At 42.7% G+C, this 19,452-nt stretch overlaps 1 protein-coding gene across 1 annotated transcript in view; it reads right to left on the reverse strand.

Annotated features, from left to right (window-relative positions):
• Positions 1-533: 533 nt before the first annotated feature.
• Positions 534-19,452, reverse strand: part of grid2 (glutamate receptor, ionotropic, delta 2) — a gene marked incomplete at both ends in the record, with an annotated part of 423,554 nt that continues 404,635 nt past the window's right edge. The window contains 2 exons of the mRNA XM_083904505.1: positions 534-995; positions 11,609-11,849. Coding sequence (XP_083760631.1) covers positions 534-995; positions 11,609-11,849 — 703 coding nt within the window. The remainder of the gene's footprint in view (positions 996-11,608; positions 11,850-19,452) is intronic.

A 19,452-nucleotide genomic window follows, 5' to 3' on the forward strand; every position in this document is an offset into this window, starting at 1 on the left:
GAAGACACCACCAGTCATTTAACAATAGCAGCCCTGGAGCTCGCACGACTATAGAAAAGTTTCCCCCACGTGGTTGGAGTCGTATAAACCAAACCCTCCAGGGCGACGTTTTGGACAGTAATGGGCGTCGGGGTCATTTCAGCAACTCTCCCTCACATGAAGCAGTCCTCGTGTCGTAAAACTGAATCAATAAAAAAAAAAGATCCCCTTTCACACATATCCCCAAAATAATCCCCCAAACAACCACAAGAACAACAATAAAGCAAAGATTACACCCCCCCCCCCCACCCCTTCATCCCTTTTTGCGCCTCGTCAGCATGGTTTGCAGGAGAATACGGAACGCCCCAAAAGACCTCCATCTCCTTCTCCACATATAAAACAGAGAGATTCCTATGTACATAGATCTTTATCTTGGGCCTTTTTTTTAGCTTAGCTATTATGTATTTGATCTACCACCCCATCACTGACCCTCCTCCTCCCGCTCTTCCTGCTCCTCCTCTTCCTCCCGCCACAACCACATCCATAGCAACTCCTCATATGGAGGTGCCCCTGTCTGGATCATTGCCATATCCAAAGTTGGGTCCTGGACCTGTGGGCTGGTAAGGGATGGAGGACATTGTTTTAAGGGGGCTGCGGAAAAAGCCACCGTTGGGGGCCCTCTGCCTGAAAGGGCCTACCCCACCAGTCCGGTGGTGGTCTTGGAGAACGCCGCCGCCGCTGTTAAAACCAGAGGAAAATCCGGCGGCGGCGGCTTTGGCGGAAAGACTGCGACTGAGGGTTTGGATCTGCTCGGGGATGAAGGTGGTGGTGGTGATGTGGGTGTTGCGGAAATCACTGATCTGCTCCAGTGCCTGGCGTGCGGCAGGTAGCGCGTCCATGTCAAGCGGGGTTAAATCGACGGAAGAGGTGGAGAACTGCTTGTGGGGGCTCTCGTCCTCGGTGCACAGGCTGTTAACCCGGCGGTGTAGGTGCTCCAGGTCGATCTCCTTATCGTCCTACAGGTGGGAACGGCAGGAAAGAAGCAGTGATGGTGAATGACAGGTGCGAGGAGGGGTTAATGGTCGGGGAAGATGACGTGGCATCGGAGAAAGATCCATCGGTAATGGTGGAAAAGAAGATGAGAGGAATGATTTAATAATAATAAAGAATATAAGTAAATGAGGATAAAGGAGTATGACGAAGCAAACAGTAGAATGTGTGCAAAGAGAGAATATTTCAGAGAAAGAAGAATGGCATGTATTTGTATTCAAGCAGTAGGGATGTCATCCATCAATAATAACAAAAAAAAAAGGAAAAATGGATAGTAAGAATTATATCAAAGGCAAGCAAAGGGTGTTGGATAAGACAAATGTGGCCAAAGAAAATTAAAACAGAATATAAATTCAGTGATAAGGGTGGGAGAGAGGGCAACGCGGAATAAAACAAATAATAATGTTTAATGGAAGGGAAGCATCGGTGTGACAGGAAGTGATGGGAGTGAGAGGAGGAGGAGGAGGAGGGGGGGGACAGATGGAAGGAAGGATAGAGAAGCACACTCTGAGCCGTGATCAGAATACTGAAAGAGACATAAACACACTACTACAAGGTCCTTAAAGGGAGTGCAGATAATCTGGTTCAACACAGAAAACACACTACTGTCATGCCGATGTGAGCTCTAGCTACGTTCTCCTATTGAGCACAAGCTAACAAACATTATCTTAAGACAACTTGACCATCATGGTACGAAAAGTACAAATCACGTTGAGATTGACCTCTCGTTTTCAAGTGATTTTCTTCTCCTTTTCAGGGCACAAACACACAACTTCAGTTCAACAGAGGATAACAGTCTTAACAATCTTAACCACCTATAGATCATATACATTGACTTATGCTTTAACTTAACTTATTAGTCTACGGTAAATGAAACTTACAGGTTACAAAGCATACATTATACGATTCTATTGATATATGGATAACTTAACCTAAAGATGGCGACACTCGGTGATTGGCGTTTCATGCTTTATGTGGCGACGGGGGAGAGTGGACAGGAGGTGCAGGTGTGCTCACTTTGCAATGAATGAAGGTGAACAGTAGAAGATGCAGAAGAGAGAGGATCGATAATATCTACTTTTCTGCAAATGTGCTTCTCTATGTTTATGTGAGGAGGGTTAAGTTAAGTCTTTCTGAGGGATTGCAGATTTTGGTGTCTCGGACTATGGGGGGAAAAAGGCAAACAAGGTTTTTTTGTGAGTAATGGAGTCACATTTCTGGGGGTGAAATTAGATTTACTGACCGTGTCCTTTGGGTTCTGGGGCATTCTGGAGTGGGGGCTCTGGCCCTACTGTACAGAGGGGGCCGACAGTGGTGGTGTCCAGCTAAGGCAGGGGGGGCAGCGGAAGGGGGAAGGAGAGCACGTGGGGGCCTTTGTCGTAACATTATCAAACATATACTTAAATGTTTTTACGGGATATCCAAGGGGTACAGTTGGTATAAAAAAAAAAACAATAATCAGGAAAGTAATAAAGACAAGTCACTCACAAACGTCAGTCTACTGTCTGTGTGGGCAGCTATGGAGAGTGATGTAAGGAAAAAGTGCGAGGTTTTAGTGAGTGTGTGAGTGTGAGGCACAGTGCATTCGCCCGTATCTTATATTGTCTATTTAAGTCTATAGCTAAGGCGTTATCTTGGTTTGTTTGTTTTTGGCACTGTGTGCAACATTAGCTTCATGACATTAAATAAATAATGAATGGCAGGATTTTCCCCCTGCACATAAGGAGAGCATGTAACTCAAAGATGATGTTCTACACGCCTGTAGATAGAGAGGCAGCACCCTCTCATGGTAGGAAGGCGTCATTGCACAAATCAGTCAGGTTCTGACAGAGCCTCCTCGTGCTCATTTTCTCCCAATTCCGTCGTCATCATGTTCCGTACAGTGATATTAGCAAATCGCACTATGTCTTCGAGCATTACTAACCAATTTAATTAGTTTTTATCTTCTATTGTATGTATAACCTTGGGGTGGGAGGCGAGGTGGTGAAGGTGGTCATTCTCATTTTGGGGGTGAGCTCGGAGGGGTTGTTGGATTCGTAGGAGTGCTGCACGATAAGGGCGCAGGGGATGTCGCAGCACGCCGGGGGCTGGTAGCGGGTGGAAGTGGGGGCGGTGGTGTTGGTGGCGTTGGACCCCTGCTTCTGGGCGTGACCGCCCAGGACAAGGCGGTGCTCGTTGGGGCTGTGAGGGCTCAGATCGGCGGCTTGTCTGGCAGATGGGCCGTCTGCCTGTGTCTGGTGTATGAGGTTTTATGTGTGTGTGTGTGTGTGTGAGGGAAAAGAGAGAGAGAGGATGATGTAGAGTAATTCAGATAAATGTGTATTTGCATCAGTGTGAGTGGGAAGAATAAAAACAAGCCAAGAAAAAAGTAAACAGAAGGAGAAGAAGCCAGATAGACACGCAGGCGAAACCCACAGTCAGAGACAGAGGAGGGGAAAGTGACGGACGAGAACAGGCAGATGGAAGGATGGAAAGGTGGAGGAGAGAGAAGACAATCAGAGAGACAGATGGGTGGGGGGGGGGTTGGGGGGGTGGGTGAGCGAGAAGAAAGACATGGCAGTCAGTCAGCACACACAGTTGAAGCAGGTCGTTCTGTGTTGTGTCTTCAGAGAGACATTAACACAGTCGTTATATACCTGGAGATGGGGAGAGACGTTTAAATGGCATTTTTGAATCGCTCTCTCTCTCTCTCCCCCATTCTCCCCCTCGCCTGCTACACCCCCTCAACACAGTGTACTTATCTACGAAAAAAAAAACAATACACGAGACAAATATATGAGAGCTTTAAAGCCACAGTCACATAGATCATTTATGTAGAGTTAGAACAAGGAGGCCGGCCATTCCCGTCCAAACCAAACCAAAGAGATACGAGATCGGCTGTTTTTTAAGTGTGATAGACATGGAAGTGCCCGCTCTCCTCGTCCTAAATGTACATGATTATATGAAATATCAGACATGGTCCAAACCATGCATATAAACATTATGGAAGAGTTCTGACAATGATAAACTCTCTCTAGATGTCCCAGTTTTTTTTTAGTTTTTTTTTTTAAAGGTGCATTATGTAATAAATCTAAAGCAACTGGCCGTAAAATCCTCCTAATATGTCACAGAGACTCATGAATAATGTTCACATAACAAACTGAACTCACCAACAACAACAGTACAGCCAAAATATTCGTATTAAAAATATATATTTTGCAGACTGCAAATCATGTTTATGTTTTGAAATCATGTGGCGCCACCTACTGCCGTGTACCAATCACTGCAGTCAGTAGAGTCTCAGCTGCCGAGCAACCACGGGTTGCCAGTTACGTCAGAAAACGAAACCTAAAAGACCTCGGTATTTTGAATTTGAATGTAGTAACCGTTTTTGGCCACACTCTTACATATGGCACCTTTAAATATATGGAATTGTCCAAAGTCCAATGACAGAACTCTTTCATACGAAACCTCTGGAAGAACATATACTAGACAAAGTCACTGAAGTAATTCACCTGCCCTTTTATGGATGAAATGAGCCTTGGATAGTAAAACAGTGTCACGAGCAGTGTTTTCAATTTTTAAATCACATAATCATCTCCGTTATCTTTACGAATCGAGCCAGGATCTGCACACCAAACCCAAAAAATGAGTTCAATAGAAAGCATTTTCGGAGAAGACGGATGAATTTCCCCCCAAAATATAAGAAATTCTGTCGTTATGTGACGCCGTACAGAAAAAAATGGAAAACACTGCAGTCACAACTCATCTGACAATTACGTGTCAAAACCCCCAAAGTACGAACTGTAGGTAGGGATGATTGACAGTTAGACCATACCCACTTTTTTTGTGTTTATGTTGTTATCCTATAGTTACATGTGCTCAGTCACGACAGATGTTATGATTCTCATGATCGCGTACATTTGTGTACAATGTCGGACATTTTTTTTTTTTTTAACTACACAACACAGACCACCATAACAGCACACGACACAAACACTCACAGGTAGCCCACTGTGGAGAGCAGTTAACACGGCATTAAGAGCATGGATGTAAAGGCGTGTTAAGACAGTATGTACAGAATGTAGTTATGCATAATTTAACATGTATGAGAAACAGAGACACAAAGAGCTTGGAGTTTTTTTTTAAATAATAAAACACAGAAAGCATGTATGTGGGTGCATGTGTGTGGCAAGTAGGAGGTGATGTTTTGGTGCATATCATTTGATGGATGAACAGAGTCTATGCCAGTTATTACTAATTTCAAGTGGATCACATCCATCTTAAATTGTGTGTGTGTGTGTGTGTGTCATTGTGGGCACAGATAATCTAATTCCTCTTTTTGCTGCTGGTGAGAGCTGGGAAGCACCAGGAATTATGATGCATTTTTTTTTTTAAAACAAACTGGTGGCGGTGATGACATGGCACATCTGACATAACGCTGGAGCGCTGGTTGTGTCGACACAAGCCTGACATGACGCAAGAAGCAAGCTAAATTATGATGATGCTTATATAACCATGGATGTGAGAAGGCGTTCTCAATATCGAGATCTATACATGTGTCTAATGTTCTGTTAATTTCAGGCATAATTGGCAGGTCTTTACCATTTACCATGTCAACATTTAATGTGAAATGTCACATTTACCAGAGTAATTCAAGTAATACTCACAGAGTAATACACAGATTCTTTTAACTGAAAAAAAGATTTAAATGATGGTAAATAGTCGGATTTTTGCACATTATGAGAACCACTCAAAGCACACTTAACACTGCAGTTTTTGCCATTCACGCATAGAAGTACACATACATACTGGCACATCTGCCCTGCGCAGGCAAGGAAAACATCTACATCTACAGTTATTATTGGATCCCAACCTTCCATTTGGAAGATGACACACTATTACTGACTCTCAGCTGCCCTGTGTGTATTGTTTTTAGCATTAAAGGTCCTGAGTGTAACATTTAGGAGGGTGTAATGAGCAGAAACTGAATATACTACTTAAAATCATTTGGTTTTCGTGGCCTACAAATACGTTTTTTTACTACATGCGTAAAACCCTGCTTGTCAAGTCTGTAAAGCCTAATTCATCACTCTGATGTCAATGTTTCTTACTAAACAACGATTCCAATCCCCATCTACGAAGACTGAGTGAACAGCTGACTCTCCTAATTTATTTGAAGATGCACATGTTGTTATCCCGGTAAGACGGAGGCAATTGACTTCTTTGTTTAAACTGACAGAGAGAGAGAGCAACGAATCTACTGGAATTAATTGCAAGCTTTAAGGTTTGCTTCACTTTATTATTAACTTTAGCAAGTTAGATGACATTAAACACAGCAGACTTAGATAAATTGGTCATGACCGAGGCCAAATTGCACGGAGAGTTACACAGTTTTCCCTCGTCGATAAAATGCAACATGTGCAATTATCTTATTAAGCTGCTTTGAAGTGAAATTGAATTTGTCTTTCCTCGTCAACCGAGTCGAGGCGAACTGCAGCGGACGCATGATCTTCACCCGCGGCTCGACGCAGTGCTGTTCACGTGGTTACACGGCGAGGTGCTTAATGTTGTTCAAGTATTAGATTCAGGAAGTAAAAAAAAAAAAAAAAAGACGCAGCCTGTTGTGTGTGTGTGTGTGTTTGGGGGGGTTTCAGAATCAATGAGCCAACAAGCGCTTTGAAGGACTGAGACCTCTTTAGGCCCAACAGCAATCAATGGGTCAATGCTGAGACGGGGGTGAAGGATGAATGTCAGAGGTCAATCATCAAAACAAGCATGGCTGAGTGAGCCAACTTCATTTTCACCATGGAAGCACTAAAACTGCTTGGCTAACAAAGCGTTTAGTTTGTACCAGCGTGTCCTGCTGCTTTGCTTCCTTACTAACTAAATGAAATGCTTTGAGGTTAGAAAACTATTTATTTAAAGTTAGGGAAAGATTGTTGATTTCTTCATTTTTTTTGAATTTTTAGATGTATTTTCACGTCTTATGTCTGTTACGCCGCTTATTGCCTGGCGCCTTAATACGCAAAACATAGAACAAGATCCATAACGAGAACTAAAGACCAGAATTAAATCCCTGCCGTCCTTCACATTCAGTGTTGCGACTCCACTTCTGCCCTCACTCGGTCAGGGGCTGATTCCACCGGCTGCTCTTTTAGTGTCTAATGAAGATAGCAGGGGGGCAGGCATGTTGCAGCTGAACCACACTGTGCTTAACATGACTTTGGATTCAGTTGACGGTTTGTTGTCTTTGTGGCTGCTCAGTAGTGGACAGAACTACTGGTCTGAATGACAGATTAAAGCTGGTGTCAGGCCAGGGGGTATATGTGGTTTGTGTGTCTTTGTGTGTGCTGGAAGTAACACACATGATAACACTGGAGGAGCTTTGCATGCTGGGAAAATGTGTAACAAATACATTAACTTGATTGACAAATATAATAAAAATGTGGACTGTACACTCTTAGAAATAAAAGTGCTAAGTAGAACCATATAAGGTTCTTCAGCTTGTCCTCATAGGAGAACCTTTTTTGGCTCCAGGTAGAATCTTTTTATGAATGTTCCACCTGGAACCCTTTTGGAGGGTTCCACCAAGAACCCTTTTAAAAGGGTTTTAAAGGGTTCTCTGGATCAAAAGGGTTCTTACTGAAACCATTAGTGTTACCAGGAACCCTTGAAAAACCCTTTCTTCGGGAAAGGGCTTTTCAGAAGCAAATGGTTCTAGGTAGAACCTCAGCCCTTGTAGAAGAACCCTTTTGGAACCCTTATTTCTAAGAGTGTAGAAGTAAACAAGAGTAAACCATCGACACTGCACTGTTTTTGGAGTCGAGGACACATATCATCCTTATTAAATTTGGACATTTGGATGCAAGTACAACTTGGACAGCCTCTGTGACGACCTATCAAGACAAACAAGCGCTGAATATGCACAGCTCGTTACCAAATAAATATTCTAGCTCCCCCTTTTTCCATGACTAACTCAGGCTACCGCCACCTACTGTTAAGGAAAGTCATTTCCGCCCACGCTGGTTTGCTTGTCAGCTGAAGCCCAGACACAGCTCGCAAATTGAGGCAGCGCTGTGGTCGGTTGGCGGGGTTCTTTTTGCTGTCGGCAGACCTTCGTGGCAGTGTGTCGCAGGCCTTAATGACATAACATGCCAGAAGCACTGGGAACTTGTACGTGTCCACGTGTCCACGTGTAGTTAAACAGCTCTCTTCACAGAGGTGCACAAACCCTACAGGATTAGTAAGTCCAGCCTTAAACTTACTTTCTAAAGAGAAAAGATGAATGCACATGGAGTGCAATTAGAACGAAACAATAAAATAGATCGATGAACAAAAAGCCCCGAGGACGTGTGATAAACACGACTAATCACCTGCCAGAGATGATCACTTGCAAGTAATTGCAGGTTGGTGCACTGGACTACTGAAAGCAGACCAGTCTGAAACTTAAGTCGTTTCAAAAACAAGCCTGTGTACGGTGCTGTGATCACAGCTGATGAGGCGCATCATTCAAACCAACTATTTAGATCAAATAACACAGAGGCATGCCAAGTTCACTTTTGACTAAACCAGACATTTAAAGTCCGGCCGGCGGGCCAATCGCGGCCCTCGGTTCATTTTTTGTACGGCCTGCAGCTTCAGTTTTATCATTATCACAACCCCCGCTGTGACAGACAGATATATGGCATCTGACTACAGATGTGAAAGAAAGGCAGAATTGTTTCATTTGCTCACCCCTGTATGAATAATTGTAACTTTTACTGTTAAAAAGAGGTCTGAAGGGACCACTGGCCGTGGGGAATCTTCACATTTTCAAATCTGGCACTTGTTATTAAAAAAAGTTTGCCGTTTGTACCAAAGGGTGTCACCACTCTAGTGACACGAATTGAATTACTAATTATGAATAAAATGTGATATTAGATATTGTACTGATGTAAAGTGATGCAACAATCTGTCATGATACACCAGTGTATGACTAGGTGCCAAATATTTAATCATCTGGAACCAAAAGCTTCATAGTTTTCGTATTGAAACTTCGCCCTGAATTTACTTTCCAGGAGGTTGGTCATCAGTCTTTTATCATCAAATGTAACCTGACTTGACGCAAAACGATTCTTCCATTCTCATCCTTTTGTCATGTTGTGTAGTTAATGTTTGGTGGACCTTTACACCAGCATAACGCCTACGATTATGGAGATGAGAGGTTTTACTTCTTCTGGAAGTCCTGCACAGATGTTCACTTTTAAAATGAATGTAATGGCAAACCCCCTCCCTCACCCGACACAAGTATAAATGATATTATATTACTTATTGCTAAGGACTGAAAGTTAGAAAACCTCGACTATCGACAAGAAAACCTCAACCTGACCTTATCAAATAGTCTCCTCAAAAGGGGAAAGGGATTTATTTGAAGGTCTGTGGTACTTTATGCCTGAGATATTCATTTTACACTCTCTCTCTGGGCTGGAATTAGAAAGTGAAAGCTGGTTCAAATCCTTGTCAAATCAATAAACTGTCAATTACATATGAATAGGTATTGATACAGACGTTCCAGTAATGCTATAACCGTTGCGCTCTGGTGGAAAGGGGCCCTGTGCTTGTGTAATTACTGTATATTACTGCTAATATATGAGGTGGAGTGCATGGCGCTCTTGTTTTGGAGAAAACACCGGTATAAATATCCTCGTTTAATACCATGAGAGACTTTGCCTCGGTCAGGAGGCACCGCAGCAAATTCCAAACCAGCCCTTATAGGCTATTTTGTAATCTGCCTCTTAGGTTGCCAGTGTACACTTTTCCCTAAAACATTAAGAAAGATAAGCAGTTGATTAAACTGACACATCTACACTATCTCACAGCATTAAACATTAATTAACATTAAATAAACATAAGGAACGTGGTTGGATTTTGTTAGACATCCAAAATAGTCTGGGTGTTGGATAAAATGTACGCTGAGAGAGCAAACAGTTAGTTGTTTTAAACAACTAAATATAAATTAAAGACACTGACAGAGGCTCGAGACTGGTTGTGCATCGCCAAGTGGAAGTAGATGGAGGGATATTGTACTGCTGAATTACAAGGGATGATCTTCTGCAGTTACCTTAAACCCCTGAGATCTATACATTGAAAAGTCTAGATTGTTGGCACTGTAAAGTAGTATCCACTTTTTAATTTGGGCGTGGGTGATCCAGACTGAAAGCTCGTCCACTGCATGTCCACCTTCACCTGCAACCTGGCTACTATTGGACGGTTCTGACTATCAATTGCAGTGTCCACACCCCAAATATGTGCCATGATTTACCATCTACTTTACTCGAATAAAAAAAATGGACTTTGTATTGAAGAAGACCTAAAACTACCAATTGAAACCATGCAGGACAAAGTTCTTTCAGGCATTTATGTGTTGACCTTAATCTCTGCTACACTCTTAGAAATAAAAGTGCTGAGTAGAACGATATAAGGTTGAGAACGGTTTTTGGCTCCACCTGGAATCCATTTGGAGGGTTCCACCAAGAACCATTTTAAACCCTAGATTCAGGAAAGGGGTTTTAAAGGGTTCTCTGGATCATTCTTACTGGAACCATTAGTGTTACCAAGAACCCTTGAAAACCCCTTTCTTGGGGAAAGGGTTTTTCAGAAGCAAATGGTTCCAGGTAGAACCACAGCCCTTGTAGAAGGACACTTTTGGAACCTTTATTTCTAGGTTCTACTTAGCACTTTTACTTCTAAGAGCGTAATGTCACCATATGTCACCATATGTCATCTCAGCATAATTGGAAGTGCATTAAAACTAATGGGGGACAATGAAGGAACAAAACATGAGTGAAAGCCCTCTTGAATTGAATTAAGCTAACTGACTGATTAATTTAGTTTACACTCTCGTTCAATTTCTTTTTGGCTGAGCCTGCCTCGTTGGGTAATCATTCTGTTTTAATTTGACGGTAACTTTAATTAGGCAAACAATTAGAATAAACAACATTACAGGACGCTTTATAAGGTGAGAGCCTGATTAAGATCGGGATTATGGTTAAAAAAAAAAGTTTTAAAAAATGCAATGTTTTAACAGCCTCTGTTTGACCTTTCTGTCTTTTCCTACACATGAGACCACTTCTGCTTTAAATTCACATCACTGTGCAAAACATCAATATCAGTTACAAGTGGAGACTCTCTTTGACACAGTGTGCAAAAGCCGTCCAACAAATTAAAGCTCCGGTCTGTGTGCAAGTGTTGCTGGAGTTGCTAAGTTCAGGGGAGGTGACGCTGTGACCAGAGGGTTCTGTCAGCCTCTCAACTCCCTCACTAAAGTCATATTTTACTCTGCATGTAGCCTGAGTGTGTTATTTTTCCCACAGTTTAGTGCCCAACCTCTTTCTCTCTGTGCCTCAGTTAGACCCCAAAACTAAACCCATCATTCATCCGATCATTATCTGTCCAATATTACATTCGTTTTTTCCTCCCTTAATCCATCTTTTCCTCCTTGAATGCCTATTACAGTGCTTCTTTCAGAGAGATGAGGTGGAGTCTCTTGTAGGCTCAATACATCTCTCTGCACAATCATTGCTACTTCCACTCCCCCTCTCATCCATCCCCCCCGTACCTCCTTGGAGGGGACCCTGGAACCCTTCCTCCGTGACCACCAACTTTCCACCATGGCAATGAGGCAGGAGAGGACGACGCCTGCTGCCAGGACACAGAAAACACCGGCGAAGCTGTGGATGTCGAGGGCGTTGCCGTGCTGTCGTGTTCGGGCTGAGCTGTAGAGGTCACAGGGGCTGTCCTTGGGCCACCACTTCAGTCTTAGTATATCCATGTCTCCATTTTGCTGAAGCTCCAAGATTCTATGAAATACGGGCAGGGGAAAAAAAACAGAGGCACGTGAGCATAAGAGACTCTCGTTTGTGAATCGAATATTAACAATAATATTTATCGTTATTGAGGTGAATGCATGCATCCATGGCTTCAAATTCGGGATTCTGGTAATTGAAAGATGAACAGAAACTGAGGTAAACATGTATAAAAAGGCAGGGATTTATGAATTTACATACTATTGCACAAAGTAAGTCATTTGTACCAAACCCTGACAGCACTGCATGTTTGACTGCAGTTGCTGTAACATCTATCCTCCATTTGAGGGCAGTGTTAGCCAGTGAAAATCCCCCCCTCCTGATCCCTGAGAACCACACACTCATTATGGGTAACATTAATATGTTTTGCAGCACAGCACAACTACACTGCCACAATGTCATTATGCAGCCAAGCTTTAGTCCCCGGATTGATGGCTTTAGAGAGGATACAGCTCAGAGGTTGATGAGGTCCCTCTGCTAGCCTTCAGATTACTGTTTGACTGAGACGTTCATTTTGGTTTTGGGAGGGGAGCTGCCGAAATAAGACTCACGCAGACAAGCAAACAGGAGGTTCTGCTAGCATTCAGCTGGATATATTTATGAGGAGATCTGCCATGGGGGAAAGAGGGGCGACAGGGAAAGGCAGGGACAAAGCGGGGGGGGAGAAAGGCAATCTGGTGTGTAAGTAATGAGCTATGACGTCACACTGGCCGACATCAACAGGACACAGGATAATGCACAAGAGTTGAAAAGCAGACGTCTCTTCCAAAGCAAACTTCAACATGGGTTCATAAAGAGACAGATGTTTGCAATTGTGCAGAACGTCCTCGGGCAAAATGTCGCCTGCAATTTCATTGACAACAAGACGACGTGAACGACAGAGCCCATCATTGTCCTGCTTTTCTTTTCTCCTCACATAGCAACACACACAACGGAAATCAATCAAGAAATGCAAATGCGTCCGGCAGACAGTTTACATAATTAATTTCATCCACAATAGCTAAAAAAACATTATTTCAATGTAAATCTGCTAAACATGCTCAACACGTCATTCTATAACCATGTCACAGTCATTTAGGGACATTCTCTGATCAGCTTGACTGAGTTGTGGTGAGAATAGGGAAATCCACGGGAAGTAGACGATAGAAATGCCCTCTGTGTTTGTGAGAGAGAAGAAAAGAGCAGACGAGAAGAAAAAACAAAAAAAAACAATTTGAACAGCAAATCCACTAACAGTCATTCTAATAAGAGATCATATCCACCAGCTGCTGGCTAGATTGTGGGATTGTTTGGCTCGGATCGACAAAGATTAACACAGAGATGAGATAAAACTTTGTGAAAGGCTGTGCAATATTGGTTTAAAACAAATGAAATCAAACTGAGTGGGAATGATTGATTACCGAGGTTATGGTATACGGTTTTCAACAGTGGTGGAGGTGGTGGTGGCAATGTCTGTCTATCTGTCTGTCCTCCTCACACATCAGACCTGCAGACCTGTTCTGTTTTAGTACTGCAGTATAGGCGCTGCTCCATTTTCTCTCAGAATTGCTACAGAGTCATTTTGGGCTTTAATGTTGGCACTGACACTGATTCATGCTTGACCACTCCTTCCACTTCCATCCTCTAAGAGCTGGAATGGTGATTGGTGTAGGAGGCAATGGTGTAAAAAAAAAAAAGAAAAAGGAAAATCACTGTTGCATGCAGGACACACTGTTGATATAGGAGCTGAAATGCAGGGCCCGAGATTAGGTTTCCGAATAACGTATTTGTCACAATCTCAACCACAAAGTCAGCCTTTCACAGATGAAGAATTGTATTTTTTTTTCCCTAAAGAAGTGTCGTGCTTTTCATAGAGTAGGCGACTGACCTTTTATGTTTCAGTTTGACAACAGATGCTTCTCACATGTTCACACACGGACACGTAAAAAACGCTTGAGATAAAGATGGATTACACACAGGCTAATGAAATGGAATACGAGCGACCCCCCTCCGCTCAATGACGCCAAAGTTTCTCCAAACATTTCATCATTTCTTGCTTGGAAATCAGCCAGCGTGTTGTCTGAGTTGATGTCGTTTCATGTCTGTCAAAAGCAGAGAGGTATGCTTTTTTATTTTTATTTTTGGACTCGCCATCTTTGCTCGTGAGACAACCGTCTGATGTGTAACCAAATCTCATGTCAGACAGGTTTTCGTGTGATACTTGAGGAGTGAAAATAATAAGCAGCGGTTTTCATCTGCTTTAACACATGAGGCGACATTTACTATGAACAATAAAGACTTATGTGACAAACATACCCACTGGAAAGTATAATTACATTATATATCTCTTGATATATACGAATATCAGAATTAAACCGAATAAAAGAAGCATGACGATTTTAAATATAACCAATGTTCTGATGTGCGAATATTAACACAAAGACATAAGAAATAAGGTAAAAACAGAGAACTGATCAAAACATAAACTAACGTTAAAAATAGACTTGCATTGTGCAAATGATTAGGATGTGAATATACTGAATATGACTTTGAGCGAGAACAGAGTGGAACAGATTTGTGATTCGGGACAAAGAGCTTTCTGTCTTCCCTCTATTACAACCCTGTCTGCCGGTGGAGCTCAACATCTATCATTCTGCAATAATTGGCCCGATCAGAGTAATGTAAAGGCTGCTTCCTGGCAGGCCATTGAATCAAGGCCTTACACTGATATGCCCTCACAATATGCACACATACATCACCTTACACTTATTTCAGGTTAAAGGTTTCCAGGCCGCAGCGAGGAAAAAAAAAAAAAAACACCAATTCATATCTGTAGTTGTCGGCTATATGCTGGAATGAGAAGAGAAATTACAATCCTGGTATTATATGACACTTCAAAGTAGAATTAGCTTTTCTTCTCTTAAGAAAAAGCCTGTATTTTCTTGCCGTGTGTGTATGGCAACCCTGAAGGGACAAACCACCCAGAGCTTGTGAGCCCTCTATTTGTCACAATCTGCTGTCTAACCATTAGAAAACACTAATCTTACACACTGGACCTTCAACTCATGGAGCTGCCCGATAAGGCTTGGCATATAAAAAAAAAAGAAAAAAAAAAAAAATAGAGCATAGTGATGTTCATTTTTGAACACACAAAGGCAGTTACCACTGTGCTTCATTTATCTCTATCCCGTGGCTGACAGGCAGGATGAAAGGTAACGGTTAGCCGCCTGACAGCAAAACATAGGTTGAGTCAAAGGTTCGCCGCGGTGCACCATCTGTCTCTGTGTCTAATTTGGCTGTGGCTGTCTTCGCCGAAGAAAAACGAAAAACATGTCTTCCCTTGACAAAACACGTATGTGCACATGTATGAGAAATGAAACACACGTCAACACAAAATGAGTGCCAGGAGCAGCTAGTTGGTTTTCAAGTGGGCATATTTGGCTGTGTTTGTCATGGCCTTTAGATGAAAGAGTTTCCAGTAAAACTCTGAAAAAAAAAATCTGACAACTAAATAATGTCCCCCAGAGCAATATGTTTTTCCCTGTAGAGTTACCACAAACACTTGTGTTGCTTTCAATATGTGGACCACTGAAATGAAGCGGTGTGTGCATTTAGACCTGTCAGTTTGGCTTTCCTTCCTTCAAGGGCTGCAAATGGTTTTTCAGTCAGCACACACTGCTACCATGTCAGGAAATCACATCAGTTGAATCACTAAATACAGCAGTTAACATACTGTATATCAATACAGTCAAAAACACGGGTATTAATGTAATGCCCCTGCGCTATATAAAACTGGGGTTGCTGTATCCAACTAATCAATCCAGAAATCTGTCCCTGGCCGGTCCAAGGTTTGATTTCCTCCACAACCACTTATCTGATCAACTTCAACCTTGGCAGGTGGATTTTCTGAGCACTCGGAGAAGACCGCCATCGACTGTGAATTAGTTTACATGGTTGAGATCAGATCTAAGCCCGGTGTCGTCACTGACATCATGACAAAGTGAAAGCATCATTTTAGAAAGGTTTGTCAATGTATTAAAAAGGAAAAAGCGAAAATATCTCAGTTACATAAGTATTCAGACCATTGACTGCAATTACAGTGTATGATGCAACAAGCTTTGCACACTTAGATTGGGGGATTTTCTGCCATTCTTATTTGCGAATCCTCTCAAGCTTGGTCAGGTTGGGTGGGGACCGTTGGTGGACAGCCATTTCCAGGTCTCTCCAGAGATGTTAGGATAGGGTAGTCTAGGACATTCACACTCCTGTGTTCTCTTCACTGTGTGCTCATTGTCATTGTCATTTTGGAAAATGAACCTTTGGTCCAGTCTGAGGTCCTGAGCACTGTGGATATCTCTGTTCTTCGCCCCATTCAGCTGTCCCCCCTCAACCTTGAGTCTCCAAGTCTCCTAATGTCTGTTGCTGTGAAACACAGTGAGTATTGGGCAGTTGATGAGCAGTGCCTGGATTCTTCCAGACATAACGTTTGGAATTGAGGCCAAATTGTTCAATCGTGGTTTCATCAGGCCACAGAATCTTGTTCCTCCGAGTCTGAGAAGAGGCTTCCTTCAAGCCATTCTGCCGTAAAGCTCAGATTGTTGGAGGGCCACAGTGGTGTTTCTGGAACTCTGTCCCATCTCCATACAGGATCTCTGGAGCTCAGTCAGAGTGACCTTCTCACGATGACCCGTCTCCCTGGATTGCTCAGTCTGGCCAGGGTGACCGGCTCTCGGAAGAGTTCTGGTTGTGCCAAGCTTCTTCCTATTGAGAATTGTGGAGGCCACTGTGCTCTGGGGAAAACTTCAGTGCAGCAGAATGTTTGTGTAACCTTCCCCAGAACCAGAATCCTGTGTCTGAGCTCTGCAGACTTTGTCATTATGGGGTACTGAGGGTAGGTTAATGAGAAAAAAAAATGTATTTAAAGAACTGTAGCATCAGGCTGAAACAACAAAATAAAAAAAAATCTACATACACTGTATATATGTTTGTAGTATAATTGTATTTTCAGCTGCAGGCACGAGGTGAGTACATTTTGTTTAGGTTAAATGTAATCACAGAAGAAGGGTTAATTTGAGTGCGTCTATGAGCCTTTTTATTACAGTTTTGAGTGAAACAGCTGTCCTGTGTGTGCATTTACAGCATGGCTGTGTGCCTCTCTTTGTACAAGTGATTTACTTTACAGCGTGTGTGTGTGTGTGTGTGTTTATGTGCATTGATGTGTGCATTGTCTGCATCTTTGAGAGTATCTATGAACGATGCATTAACACAGTGTGTGTGAGTGTGTGTGTGTGTGTGTGTGTGTGTGTGTGTGTGTGTGTGTAATGAGTTATCACCTTGCTTTAAGATCGTTGTCTTTGACTGGGGAGCTCCATAATGGCTCTAACACTCCCACTGGCTGTTAAAGCAAATGAGCAAGGGCTGCCAGAATGGCGAGGGGTAACTGTTGTGAGTGACTCTGTGTGTGTGTGTGGGGTGGGGGGGGGGGGGGGGGGGGGGGGGCGTGTGTGCTGTCTCTGGTTGCCTGGTCTCACTGCAGTGGCTGGTGCTGCATAGACTAGATGTTGCCATGGCAACTCTATGGCAGCAGCCTTGATGGTGGGATGATCACACATTATTAGTTGATTCAAGCTGAAACAAAGAGCAGCATAGTGACTTGGATATGGAGCAGAGGAGACGGCGGCTTACACATTTTCCACACGTACAGATGTGCAAGCAAAATGGCAAGAACGCAGCGTGAAGCCTGGGAGACACCGCTGCACACTGTCCATCATCAAAGAACAGGGACGAGCAGTGATGCTGCTTTCGATTTGCATGTGTCAAGGAAACGAAAGCTGCACGACGTCAGTCACACTGACTACAGACCGTGAGCAAACAGAACACAAGTTCCATGTCTCAAGGCAGTGTATATACTGTATATGTATTGCTCTAGTGACGTAGCTGTATTCATGTCCAACCATCCAAATTAAATAACAGTAAATTAACCCTTAGAACACATAAACATACACTATATACAGAGGCTATTAGAATGTGCAACATAGAGTGTCTTATATCCTCTTTTTTCCGCACCACCGAGGCAATATGTACAAAAAAAATAAAAATCACCAACTATATAAACACACCAGAGCAAAAAAAATATTTTAAATAGTTTAAAACAGTCTATTTAGTGAACTCTGCACAATTATGTCTGCTTTATGTCACTACTAATAATGCAATATAAAATTAATCATAACATAACAATTTTTTTTTAAGCCTGAATATGTAACCTATAAACATACATGCCCAGGATGTCCATATAAGGAGTTGTGCATTATTCCCACAGCAATTTACCATGGGTGCACCTGCGGCACAGATCTGTGCCACACGAGCACTAAGGGGTTAACCCTTGGTGTACCCTCCTGCCGCAGTTGTCTCGATTGCTTCATAATTTTAAGTGTTGTCTCGTCTTCTGATTGGCTGCAGCCAAACAGCTAATCACCGTGATCTCTCTCATCAAACGAAGCGCGACACCCATTCATCACGCTCAATCGGCTGTACCGCCATCGGCAGGGCGCCAATACGAGCCACTGGTGCCACATGCGAACCTGGTGCATGGTGACAGATGGTCATGGATAGGCCTGGCATCATCACCAGCAACACTCTAAATGAAGCTGATGCCTTGTATATGGGTTTTATTAAGTTTTGCATGACCCTTTATCGAGCGAGTCGTGTATTCCTTTCAGAAGCTTATTGGAATTCATGTGACAGCATTATGTATTTGTAACAGTTTCAATGAGCACCTCCTAATGTTATAAATGTGATCCCTACTGGAGTGAAAAGAGATTTCACACTGTGTCGCCGCACCACTGCTGGGAATGTCTTTCCAGCTCAAACAGACAGTGAAACTGTGAAAATAAGTATCAAGTGAAGTTTGAAAGCCTGTTATCTCAGCACCTGGCAAACTGATGACTGAGTCATTGGTATTGATTAACTCAGCACTCAACCCTCTCTAGATGGATTATGGCTGTTTTCTGCTATGGGAAAGTAAAAATCTCACTCATTGCCTCTTTAAATGCACTTTAAGACCATATGTTGTGTTGATTCTGCAATCCTCACAAGGCCCATCCATAAGGTCCCTATAAATGTTATGTCCCATGCAGTTCTTTTTCCAGGAGCAGGTTGTTACTGCGGTTGAAGCCAATAAATATGGAGGGGGGAGTGGGTTGGATTATCAAGCATAATGTGAGACTATTCAATAATTGTCAGAACAAGACATTTTTAGTGATTTCAGCAGTAACAGGGAACATATTAGACCCTATTTCTCCAACTTAACCTAGTTCCCTGGTGTCCTAATGAACATGTCTGTGACATTCTTTGGTCAAAATACAGCAGTTCAATCACTCTGCCAAAACAGCCCTGTTCAGAACGCTCGGTTTAGTAGTATCTTTTGGTCCACCTTAAAGGTCCACCTTAACAAAAAGTAAAATGAAACTTATGGGTTAGGAAACGACATCATCCACAGAGGCTACTTGGAGCTAACAGCCGTTAGCATTTGGAAAAGTGATCATTTTCAGACTCGAGCAGGCACATTGCCATCATATATAACATGTATCCACTGGACAGATAAATCCTCTGAGGCTGG

Source organism: Microchirus variegatus (assembly GCF_963457635.1).
Source record: "Microchirus variegatus genome assembly, chromosome: 18".
Lineage (NCBI taxonomy): Eukaryota > Metazoa > Chordata > Actinopteri > Pleuronectiformes > Soleidae > Microchirus > Microchirus variegatus.